The sequence below is a fragment of the Carassius carassius genome, chromosome 16 (genome assembly GCF_963082965.1).
Source record: "Carassius carassius chromosome 16, fCarCar2.1, whole genome shotgun sequence".
In the NCBI taxonomy this organism is placed as follows: domain Eukaryota; kingdom Metazoa; phylum Chordata; class Actinopteri; order Cypriniformes; family Cyprinidae; genus Carassius; species Carassius carassius.
Window position 1 is genome coordinate 16,517,259 of NC_081770.1, and position 13,410 is coordinate 16,530,668.

Sequence of the window (13,410 nt, forward strand, 5' to 3'; positions counted from 1 at the left end):
TCTGTAGCAACTAGAGGTTAAGTGTCTTGCTCAGGGACACATTGGTGTCTCACAGTGGATTCGAACCCGGGTCTCTCACACCAATGGCATGTGTCTTATCCACTGCACCTGTTACTAGAATATATTAATATTTAAATAATTTATAAAATAATAAATAAATATATAAATAAACAATATATATTGTATATATCTATTAATTTTATTATGTGTTTTTATATTTATATATATCTATATATTTTTTTAATCCGTTCAATATTTTTGACTAAAAACAAAAAGCAGAAAACGAAACCATCTTGTGTTGGAATCTCATCAAACAAAAAAACAAACAAACAAACAAAAATTTGTGTTGTAATCTCCCCAGCATCAAAACAAAACAAAACATTTAGTGTTGGAATCTCAACGTTTTTAAACAAAACTAAACAAAACACATTTGTCCTAAGCATTACTATTCCTAATTCAGGAGGCCAATTCACTGCATGAGAAGACAGTAAAACAAAAAACTAAAGATTTAGCTCTATTTCCCAGTTCTAACAAGCATTTTACTGAAAGCTGGAATCTAATACTCACAAGTCAAAGAGCATTTGTTCTGTTTACTCATAACAAATGATGTTTTATTTACGCATAACAAATTATGTTATGTTTCTCTCAAGGATAGAAGAGAGAGGGGGAATGTAACCGCTGGTGCCATGACCGGAGTTGAAGAATATAAATAGAGACAGAAAGAGCAAGGAAAAGACAACACTAAGAAGTGCACTATAAAGAAGGGCAAGTCTAATTGGGGTCTTGTTTTAGTTGCCGTCTCTCAGATAACACAGAATGCTTCCTGAGGCATTAGAAATGCTGCAAACACTGACCTACATTCAGTCGTACAACATCTCTGCCTCCCCAGGGAGGCCTTCAGAAGCTGTTTATGCTGATCCAGAGTCAGTCGCTATACAAAAAGGTGCGATCAGAGATCATTTTCATACTCAGTTCTAAACAGGAAAAAATGTAATAAAACAAAGATAAACAAATTAAAGCAAAATAAAAACAGCCTTTTCCATAAAAATAATTCTAAAATAATTTTCTACAATTTACAAATAAACAATCTGCATTTCCCTTTTAAGAAACTTCCTATATGATGCAGTTGTCAATGTGTAATTTAAATAATGGATTACATAATAATAAAATATTTATAAAACAGAAATTAAATAATTGGTAAATTTATTATATGAGAGTTTAAAATAAGCTTTCAATTGTTTATGTAACACTATAAGATGGAAAATTATAAATAAAATTATAAATAATAAAGTTATTTTATAGCAATTATTATTAAATATATAAATACAATTATTTGCAATACACGGTCCAGGCTAGTATATATATATATATATATATATATATATATAGTTCTAATAAAACATTTGACATGATTGCACACAAAATATGTTTATTTTAAGCTGCGACTGCTGTTGGATAGCACTAATGATTTTAATGTCTAAAAGTAAATTGAATAACAATTTATAATAATGATCCCTGCAGTAACATAAATGACGTTATCATTGATGTTGCAATGACAATTATTGTACAATCCATCATTGTTATAAAACGACAACACCAGATGATTCATAAACCCAGCTTCATGCGCATAATTCATCAGTCGTCCACCTGAACAGCCATTTTAAACTCCACTTCCTTAAATAAACACACCCCTCCATTTTATAAATTCTTTAAGCTCGTTATGTTTAATTATTCATGCCTCAGAGGAGGTCTGTTCCCGCAGTGCAGCGCAGCATGTCCGTCTCCATTCCCGAGTCACAGAGACAATGACATATTTATCCAATAACACTGCGGTTACAGACGCAAATTTGCTCCGAGTTTATTATATGTTGTCTGAAGGGAAAGAAGGAGTAATGCATGCGTAGAAGAACTTGTGGACGTATTGTTATGATGTTTCCTTCATAAGCTGGAAGGGAAAGATGAGCAAAAAGCTTCGGCCAGAATCTTTGTGTGTATAGAGAAAACAATGGTTAAAGTTCTGACGCCGATGATTTTCTACACTCAAATCCCAAAAACAAACAGACGAAACTCCTGGAGGAGACGGAGCAGCACAATTGTGGCACTAACAAGCAAAATAACAAGCTTGAGTGAGTAAATATGGGAAAATAAATATATAAATATAAAAAAGAAAAAAAGACTATTTACTAACAAATGTTTGTCTGTCTGACTATTTGTTTATATATTTGTTCATTTATCAGTCTTCTCACCTGTCTATGTTTATCTACTTATCTTTTTGTCTATCTGTTGGTTTTTGTCTATCTATCTATCTGTCTGTCTGTCTGTCTGTCTGTCTGTCTGTCTGTCTATCTATCTATCTATCTATCTATCTATCTATCTATCTATCTATCTATCTATCTATCTATCTATCTATCTATCTATCTATCTATCTATCTATCTGTCCGTCCGTTGGTCTATCTATCTATCTATCTATCTATCTATCTATCTATCTATCTATCTATCTATCTATCTATCTATCTATCTATCTGTCTATCTATCTGTCTATCTATCTGTCTATCTATCTATCTGTCTGTCTGTCTGTCTGTCTCTATCTGTCTATCTGTCTATCTATCTATCTATCTATCTGTCTGTCTGTCTGTCTGTATCTATCTGTCTGTCCGTCCGTCCGTCCGTCCGTCTATCTATCTGTTTGTCTGTCTGTCTGTCTGTCTGTGTCTCTATCTATCTATCTATCTGTCTGTCTGTCTATCTATCTGTCTATCTATCTATCTATCTGTCTGTCCGTCCGTCCGTCCGTCCGTCTGTCTATCTATCTATATATCTGTCCGTCCGTCCGTCCGTCTGTCTATCTATCTATATATCTGTCTGTCCGTCCGTCCGTCTGTCTATCTATCTATATATCTGTCTGTCCGTCCGTCCGTCTGTCTGTCTGTGTGTCTGTCTGTCTATCTATCTAATTTTACAAAATTGCAGTTTATAAATAAAGACGATATGATGATATTTGTGTCTAAATATATCTAAATAAAAGTCTATTCTGCCTGACTTTGCATTACGGCATGGTACTAACTACAACAGTACTGTCGGTCTACACAGCTACACAACCTCCAGCCACTTGGAGCACGTGAACTCACCAGAGAAGAAGTTCTTAGCACGTAGATAACTGACACTCAGCCGCAGGATGGAGAGTTTGTCAAGGCTGCTCGTGACCTCCTCTGGAAACGGAAGGAGACTGGCCAACCGGTCCAGCTCAGAGTTCAACCGATCTCGATGACGCTTGGATGGGTTAGACTTCACCCCTTCAGCTGAGGGTTGCTTCACACTGAGCAACAAAAACAACAAAAAAACACACACATGTTAAGATCACATTCAACAGTGTTGTTTAAATGCATGGTCTGTTTGGACAATCACGGACGGCATGAAAATACAGGAGCCACATTCACAAGTCTCGCATTGATTTGCACAGGCTGTTGTTTTTATGAAATTTACCCAATCTGTCCTTTTCTGCCTGTCATGTTAATAACTTTGCATTTTGTTGTGTCTGTGCTGTTCTTGGTTATAATAATAAGTTTCAGTGTTTGATTTTAAGGAAATTTGTGTGAATCTTTGAACAACATACAAATTTGGGTCACCGCCCAAATGTAAAATCTGAGCCCTAAAACGCACACACATCACAAATCCATACACACAGAGCTGTTACAAAACAATTAATCTGTTACTGTAAATATGAATGCACGATTTTATTATAGATAAAAGATAGTGTAATTCAAAGATGAATACAAAAGGAAAAAAACTAAAAAAAATCACTACAGATACTAAAGCAATTTTAGACAAATGTAGCTGATTGAAATATTGTACATAATAAAATATAATGAAAATATTTTAAAAATACAAAACATAATTATTAGTAGTAATTCTGTTATCTAAGAGTATAAAATAAGCTCTGAATGGTTTATGTAAAGATATAGGATCATGAAACCTATTTGGTCTACACTTAAAACAAATTAAAGGTGCGCAGAAATTATTTAACATACTTTTAATTATAAGCACTATAAATTCTATGCTAAATCTAGAAAGCTTACATTAAAAAATTGTGTTCTAATCAAACTCTACGCAGACATTTTGTACGCAAAAATTTACTGCATTCACTGTCAAAATAAAATATTTGAATTTATATAAACTATTATGCAAAACTAGCTTTATTATTATGTATATTATATTAGGTTTATAGTTACAAAAATATATTTTATTGCAATAATCTAGTATTTGTTTATTTTGATACATCTAAATCCCATCAAAATATCATGTTGTAAAAAAAAGTGAGTTTACACAACACAATGCAAATAAAAATAATATTTTAAACAAAATATTTTGCTAAATAAAATATATTTGATTTGTAATTATACAATAATATAATGAATATAATAAAATTATATAACATGCTATATACATTATTTAAAATAAAATATTTTCCAAGCCTCTTATCTGATTCGCAGGAATGGCGTTCACAACTCCATTTTAGGGGTTTTAACATAATATAATATAATATAATATAATACAATTTCATGTATTTGTCCTCTGTTTGAACAGTTTCATTTGATCAAAAACGGAAACGAAAAGGACAAATAAATCACCTTATGAAAACGGCAATATAATATCACGATGCACATACATTAAATAGCAACCACTAATACCAGTGATGCTTTGATGATCTTAAATAGAATAATAACAGACAACATAAATATTTACTTCAGACAGATGGGCCTAAAAGAGCAGATTACACATGCGATTTGGGTCAGACGAACATTACTGTACTGTAAGGAGTTTCGAGTCAGAAACACCAACAAAACCACAAATGACAAATTATAAATCAATAACAGTCCATCTACACATTCATTACACACACATACAACACATTTATTCTTCAAACTTACCTTCTTTGCACAGGTTTTCGTCTTTTTCGTCCTGCGTACATGTTTAAGGCTCTAGCTCTTCAGCTCCAATAAATTCAACCCACAATTTACAGCAGATAAAACTTCAATCTTTCTACTTAAACATGAGAAAAAAATCAGTTTTCTTGGACAGGTCGTGGGTGTTCAAATTCAAAAATCCGAAGAAGTGTAATAAATATAATATAAACTGTCCAATAAGGCACCCAGAAGCCCCACTGTACCAAACTACTGCATTTAATGACCTTAAAACGCCAAAACAGCGTTACAGAGTGTCATTCCTCTTCGGATATACTTCAGCATTCACATGAGAAGTGACAGCAGGTCTTCTTTATCATATTCGACATCCTCAGTGCTGCTGAGCTTGTATAAACAGCCCTCCAAAGTCATGTGCTTGGACAAAACAAGACGTTATAATCTATATTTACACAGAATAAACCAAATCCACAGTCATAATGTGTTCCAGCTTCGTGTCTTAATTCATTGTGGTCCGAGCTTGGTGCTCCACAAGTCCCCCAGCGGCGCGCCCCCGACATCAGCTTGCAGGGTTACGCGCATTTGGTTGACCAAGCAACCGGCACAGATTTAAGCAGGAGCGCGCGCAGAACATCAGAGGCCACGGCTTAAAGGCAAAGGGGAGAAATCTCCTAGGATACAGGGCGTCAGGTTTTACGTCTTCTGTGATTGGTCAACGCACTTTGAAATTACGATTACTCGCTTATGAATATTAATAATGAAACGTGACGCGCAGAGGACTTGGAAAAATAGCAGAGGTCGAACAAATGTGACAAATGTGACCCTGAACCACAGAACCAGTAATAAGGGTAATTTTGATTTATATAATAATTTTTATATAGTAATAATAATAATAATAATAATAATCTGAAATCTGAATAAAAAATTTTCCATTGATGCATGGTTTGTTAGAATAGGACAATATTAGGACGAGACAGGCTTCAATTATTAGAAAATCTGGAATCTGAGAGTGCAAAAAAAAAAAAAAAAAAAAAAAAAGGATTACAAAAATAAAATAAAATAGGCCTACTGAGAAAATCGCCTTTAACGTTGCCTAAATGAAGTTCTTAGCAATGCATATTACTAATCAAAAATTAAGTTTTTATATATTTACGGTGGGAAATTTACAAAATATCTCCATGGAACATGATCGTTACTTAATATCCTAATGATTTTGTTTATTTATTTGGCATAAAAGAAAAATCTATAATTTCTATAAGACTCATTTGAAAATTCAATAAAAAAAAAACTACTACCAAATTCTCAATAACGTTTTTTTGTTTTTTTTTATCCAAATGTTTTTAAATAAAATTTCCACCTTAACAGATTAAAATTCTATTTTTAATGGTATGGAAAAAAAAAATATTTATTCACCATTAACCGTTTTTATCGTGATCTTACATGTCTCGTGTTTGCAAAGAAGGAAAAAAAGAATTTGCAACACGGTGAAATCCCGGCGTTAATTTCCTTTTTGCAAGCTTCTGTTATGACGCATCATTTCCTGCGCTTTCGGAAGCTTTTTTTTTTTTCTTATAAATAAGTGTGTTCCACATTTATTGACTATAATGCCTGCATTATATAATACTTATTTATGGACCACAGCAAAATCCCTTTTAATGCATGCAAGTTAGGCTGTTGACTCTTTCATACACATTGCACACATCTGTTTCATAGGCATGCATTTAAAGGGCAGTAGACCTAATGAATAAATGACGATCCGAAAATTATTGCATATCTCCCAGTTTGGTTCTAGGACACACTGTAAAACTGTGGGCGACCATACCGCAGGGTGCACACCCATATGCAACGTTAATTCTCTCTCTCTCTCTCTTGCGTTTCACTTCAAACTAATAGTATAGTATAGAAATGGTGCATACTGGCACACGTTCAAAATATATACATTAGCGCCCCCGTGTGGTTAATCTAATCTAATCTAATCTATCTATCTATCTATCTATCTATCTATCTATCTATCTATCTATCTATCTATCTATCTATCTATCTATCTATCTATCTATCTATCTATCTATCTATCTATCTATCTATCCACATTTACACAGCTGTCTAGTAAAATAACCAGCTGAAGCCATTGCGTCATCAACCCCCTTTAATAATATGAAGATATCAATGAGGGGCACAACAAAAACGAATCATTTGATAATACAAATACAAAGCAAACCAGAGCTATATTTTACATACAGATATATATGTATACTTATATATAATGTGTATAGATGTGTGTGTGTTTATAGCCTGTATTTGTGGGACAGCCACTTACTCCTACAGATTTTACAGTTGTGCAGAATAATGTACAAAATAAGATATAGGGTACACATAAAAGCATTTACAGTGCTGGGTGAGCAAGCAAAGAAACAAACATACAATGATACAACAAATAAAACACAGATACTGCATTTAGAGAGGCCTCACAAACACTTCGTTATGCAAGAAGCAGGCATCTGAAGTGTTAAGTGCTATTATTTCTTCCTAAGAGATTCGTAGTTTAGTGGTGAAGGGGAGGACGTTCTTACAAGTGCCATTTATTTTGGCACTGGGGGATTTCAATGCTGTCAGTGAGGTCGATTTGTCGTTTAATGGTGCCTAATCCACTACTAACCTGTATTATTCAATGGCACTTGAAGGCACGGAAAATATGAAAGGTCATTTTCTGGACCACTAAACATTGTCTAGTAACAAATAACTAATATTTGGGCACCGTAATGAAGTCATGAAACTCTCCTAAACAGTTTCCTAAGTAGATATACAGGATTTTATGTGTAGTAATTATCATTGAAAACTACATTTTAGTTACACATATCAGTGGTTCTCAACTGGTAGGTTTTGATTGGGAAATAAAAATGACCTAGACACCACAATGTGTTTTAAACAAACTTACTGGCTGCATAAATTAAAATTAGTTGAGTTATTTCATATTAAATTAACATTATTATAACATCTTATTAAATTATGGGCATTTAAGTAAGCAAAGCAAAGGAAATAAACAATTTTTTATTTTTATTTATTTTTATTGTGCGTCATTTAATTACACAAAAAAAGTGAAACACTTTTACTGAGAGTATATAAGATACATGAAATTATCAAAACAAGGGAGCCATTTTGTACAATTATGGCTGATGGCTTTTGTACAATAAAAGCCACTGTAAAATCTGAGTCCTGAAGCGAAGCCATTTGAGAACCACTGATTTAATATACAGCACTGTGGACGGAGCTACACAGCGCAAGAAGAGGTTTCATAGCCTTGTTAGGACATAGATAGATTTTGAAGCATGACAACGAACATCAGCGCAAACCAAATCCGTCGCTATTTTTTTGTGCGCAATCAATCTGTCCAGTGATAAACGGATCAATCAGCTAACTGATCGTCCATTAACCAACCATCAATCAAACAAATCTTCTAGTGACAACAAACCTCCTCTCTTAGCCAGCAGACATCTGGCAATAAAAAACAGAACGCTCTTATTTACATAACAACTCCTTTAACTTTCAGTTCAAACGAAATCAAAGACGAAAAAAGTAGCTAATCTCAGAAAACAAAAGCTGTTTGAAGGTGCTTAAGAAGACGGACAGAAAGTGTCCTTTAACTTTTGAACTGCAAGGCTATGTACAACACTTCGCAAACTTGCTTAATCGATTCCATTCATGCAAACAACAACCAGTTGTTAAAAACATTACTTCTCAGGTTCAATTATAGCTGCCATTTCAATTCCATTCCTCCTCTGCAAGCCACTATCATTTCGTCCAAAGAGAGTGAAGACGGGAGGTAAATAAGTGGAATATCCTTTGGGCAGAAAGAAATTAAGGCACGCAGTGTTCCCATTTCAGATGATGAAAGGAAAAGGCTTTGGATGCATGAGTTTGAGGGTTGTATATATTTGCGGTTAGTATCACACCATACACTCTGTTCTTACTGCAGGGAGAAAGAATAAATCTCAGAAGCAACAGCGGTCAAAAACATGAACAAAATTAAGGCTATTAAGGCCTTTTCAAAGAGTTCATTTTGCACAATAAAACCAATCAGACATATTTCTATAGCTACAGCATCTCCTACAAATATGTTTTGGTATACATACACATTCAAAGTGCTGATACAATCGAATCAAATGGCTTTATATTCTTTCAAAATAAGGCCTACAAACTTTACATAAAAATTGAATTTCCATGGAAATCGCATTTGATTAAATGCGTAAAATTTACGCAAAACAAATTTTCCAAATTCAGTTGTGAGCACATTCTCTACACTGTGCTTCTTCTAAACTTTTTGGCTGCTGCTGTATTTCCTGACTAACCAAGAATGAAACCACAGATGAATAAAGACTTTCACTGCGGCCATTGAAAAAAAAAAAAAAATCAAATTTTCTCTCAACAAACATTTACTTTTTTTTGGAGTCCTGTCTTTACCTTTCTTCTGGAGGCAGGATATGCTGGCTGCTGTGATTCTCCTGGCACGCAACACTATTTAAGAATTCCTAGAATTCTTCCACATAAGTGTTAACGCAAATAGAAAGCAAGAAGGAAATCAGCAAATTAAAAGTGGACAAAAATGGCTCAATGACATTTCCATAATTTCGATTATATGCATACAAAAGTACAAAAGACGATTTTTTAACAAACAGCAAAAAACTAAACAAAACAAAAAAAACTGTACAATAAATGATATGATAACATTCAGATATTGTTGTAATACACATGAAACGTATGGTTAATGCAACCATAAAATTGTGACAAGACCAGTTGGATTTTACTCTTTCAATGGAAAAAGTGTTGTTGAGAAGAAAAAGTGGTCAGGGACTGTTCAGTTTTCCTTGGTCAACTTTACAACTTGCAGTGAGTGGTGCTTCAGAGAAGTTCTGGGAAAATTTTGCAGCCAACAAATTCAACAATTTGCTCTGACAGTCCAATGGTGCCACTGAGGCCATCAGTAGAGTATTAATTTCTTTCGAGAAAGTTGGGTACATTGATAACACTAAGGTTAAAGGTCTACAGCCAATTTCACACATGTTTGGCAAAATAAAAGGCGTTGGCTGAGGCCGATTGACTTTCCCTTTTTGAGTCGAAACTTACCCCAATAAATAGCATCTTGTGTGCATCTTGAATTTCCTCAGAATTTCATCCCTGCAATTAAAAGGTTTCACCGTTGCTTCTGCATACTTCACAAATGAACTCTAGGCTACCTCGCACGCACATACACACAAACACACACTTGCTCACACACCTTTCCTTGCTATTACACACGTCATCTCACTCTTTTTCCATGGCAGAATGGCAAAACAGAACAATATCCTTCAGGGATAAAAGGACGCACTTAAAAAAATTTATATTTTCTTTCTGCCACTGCTTATTTCTCATCAGAGAGGGTGTGAACAAGTGAATAAGTAGATAAGTGTGAAAAAAATTGTGGTATAATCGCTTTTTAAAGTTCTGTAATGTCTTACAGGTGTTCAGCCAAGAGTGTCTTTAGAAGCAGACACTCTTGTCTCTCGAGGGACACGCATGTCTCTCGAGGGACAAAAAAGTTGCTGTATTTATGCTTTTTTTCCCCTAGAAAAAAGTACAGCACTGTTGATGTATCAGTCTCCGTATTGAGCATGATCTAATAGTCACAGCAACTGCTTTGGATGTTCTCGGAAATGTAGGTGGTTCCATTGACCAACGATGGAAAATGGAGCGTTCCTTTCTCCTTAAGTGGAGGGTTTGTGATCTGTGGAAGGACAAAATTGAAACCATTAAAGGAATGTTTTGTTCAATCTGTGGCAATCATGTCATGATATTCATTATGTTGTGCATGGAAAAGAATTTAAAGTAGAACTCCCTCCATTTTGAACTTTTGTGCCTAGTCTATGGTTACTGATGCATTGCTTTAATGGCTTCCTACACTATTCAGGGTTTAGAAATTAAAAAAATGCAGTATCCCTGAAAATGTTATGACCAGCTTAAACCAGCTCAAACTACCTACCATGCTTCAAATCATACCTAACCAGCATATGCTTTAAAAAAAAAAAAAAAACTGGGATAGTGTGTCAATGACATTTTAATGAACAGTTCAATAAGACACTGCACTGTATAACTTACAGCACTAACAGAGAGAACATGTTCTTCATATCTAAGCAAAATGAAAAACACCCAAATTAATCAAAATATATATCAGAACTGAATTATATCGAGAAATATGACACCTAGTCTTACTCTGGACTGCCCTCAATTGTTTCCTTCCGCAATGTGGAAAGAAAACAACTGAGCACATTGGGAATGAATTCATCTTGAGTGTCTCTGTCCACCTCTAGACTTCCTCAAAATCATATGGTTTTTCTTTACACATGGTGGCGGTAGCAACATCCAAAAGAGTTGTTTGTCACAAAGACTTGAGACTAATGGTAGAGCTGAGATAACCCAACCGGTTTAAAAAAAAAGAACTTGATGTTCGATGACACAATGAGCCCGGGGTAAGAACAGGGTAGTTCCGCTATTCTCAACAAACTTCAAGACTCTATCTAAAAATAGGGAGTAACCACACACCTGGTGGTTTGATTTCTGAACTAGAAGAAGCTAGTTTGAAGTTATAATTATACCATGGATTACATTAGTACAGTTTACCTGTGTCTGGCCATTGCAGGAGAGATACTGCTGAGCAAGTATGTTATCTGGAGTTAACCCAAGTGGCACTCGACAGGCCATGGGGCTGATATTGGTGTCTTCTTGTGGGATGACCGTCGTTCCCACGATTGACTCACTAGGACCTCTTTGGTAGTAGCAGGATGTTTGGTTAGGACTCTGGGTAACAAGAACTTTAGCCCTCTGGCAGGATGACACTGAAGATATTGGATCAGCAGAACCATACTGCGTCCCGTTCACTGTCGGTTGAGGAGTGCCAGTGAACATGCAGCTGTTGGTGGTCTGATGAGGGCTGTTGTTGATCATCTCTCCTTGCTGAGGATAGATGCCATTTGCAGTTGTCTGGGGCAGGAAACCAGACCCGAATCCTTGTCCGTTTGTGTGCGACATCAGTTCTCCAAGCAGGTCTCTTTGGAAGCCTGTAGCTTGGCCGATGAAGCCAGTCATATTCTGTTGCCCACTGGAAAATGATTTGGAGACCGGTTGAGGCTGTGATTGCTGCCAGCTAGGCAGTCCAGGATTGGCAGCGTTTTGAGTGTGAAGAGAAAACTGTCCTTGTAGTTGGGGAGTTGGGCCAGAGTGTAATCCCGCATCTTGTACACCTGAAATATTACGGGTGCAAGAGTTCAGCAGGTTATCCATCATATTGTTGCTGTCAGACACCCACTGAGGTGTCCGTCTGATTGACGGTTTTTGAGGAAGGGAATTTTGGCCATTGAAGCCCATTGGCTGGGCGGAAGTGCCCTGCAATAGAGGACTTTGAAGAGGGAGAGTCATTGTGTTGTGATGGAGCTGGTTTCCGGTCTGTAGGTTTCTCTGGCCACATGGCACCATTCCATTCTCTTGGATGGCACCTTGCAGACCAAGCCTGACTTGGGTCGGCTGCTGCATGGCAAGAGAAGGATTAAACATAATGTTATTATTGCCAGGCATCTTCTGGGTTGTCTCTTCTAGTCCAAATGATTGTACAAAAGAGTTGCCAGGTAGCATCTGTGGCCCCATATGGTTGAGCTTCACCAACCCTCTTCCAGGGCTACTGACGTCCACTTCATCTTGGATGTTCATTCCGATGAACCCACCTGCACCTGCACCTGGGGATCCACTGAGTATATCTGCCTGGCAGTTGAATTCCTGGTTAACAGCTAAGTTATTCTGTAGTTCCATTTCTGGAAGACACTCAGGTACCTCAACAAATGAACCCTGGCTCTTGAGTTGTTCAGGCAACTGAATGCCACTGTCCTTAAAAAGTGCATCCTCGACATAAGAGAGGATGTCGTCGGTGATGATTTCATTAAGTTCCATTTCATTGCTGTAGTTCATCCTGAGCAGAGTGTTCTCCCACTCCTTCAGGTCCAATTCATCCACATCAAACCCCTGTAACCCACAAATACTGTTGTCCCCAATAATCTGTTGCAAGCTTTCCATCATGTCCTTTACCACACTTTCCTCCTTTATCCCAGTGTTCAGGGCTGACGGCTGCCAGGTGTTCCCAGGGACATTGAGCAGGGCGTGGCTATCCCTGAAAGCCTTGTCAAGGGTGACCTGGGAATTGGGGTCATTGTTGTTGTTGTAGACAGACTGATCCTGTTTCAGCATGCAGCCGAGAAGAGAATCTGGGTCCAGAGATGGAGGTTTGTGCATCTTCTGGCCCTTGCTGGGATTTTGAATGTCAGCAATGTCCAGTGTGGGGCCAGTCTCATACAAGACACCCTCACCAGTGGGGCAGCTAAAAGGAAGCTGCAACTTCCTTTGACGGAGGTGTTCCTCACCCTCCTCATTACTATAAGATAGAGAAATTATAATAATGTGAGACACAAGGAGA

General features: G+C 36.4%; 2 protein-coding genes across 2 annotated transcripts in view; both read right to left on the bottom strand.

Annotated features, from left to right (window-relative positions):
• The window catches only part of LOC132159716 (aryl hydrocarbon receptor-like), a 36,805-nt gene extending 31,235 nt beyond the window's left edge, over positions 1–5,570 (bottom strand). The window contains exons 1-2 of the mRNA XM_059569302.1: positions 4,929–5,570; positions 3,129–3,316 (exon numbers count right to left, since the gene is read on the bottom strand). Of these exons, the coding sequence (XP_059425285.1) occupies positions 3,129–3,316; positions 4,929–4,969 (229 nt within the window). The 5' untranslated portion in view covers positions 4,970–5,570. The remainder of the gene's footprint in view (positions 1–3,128; positions 3,317–4,928) is intronic.
• Positions 5,571–7,881: 2,311 nt separating this feature from the next.
• Positions 7,882–13,410, bottom strand: part of ahr2 (aryl hydrocarbon receptor 2) — a 59,350-nt gene continuing 53,821 nt past the window's right edge. Inside the window, exons 10-11 of the mRNA XM_059569303.1 lie at positions 11,571–13,368; positions 7,882–10,677 (exon numbers count right to left, since the gene is read on the bottom strand). Coding sequence (XP_059425286.1) covers positions 10,570–10,677; positions 11,571–13,368 — 1,906 coding nt within the window. The 3' untranslated portion in view covers positions 7,882–10,569. The remainder of the gene's footprint in view (positions 10,678–11,570; positions 13,369–13,410) is intronic.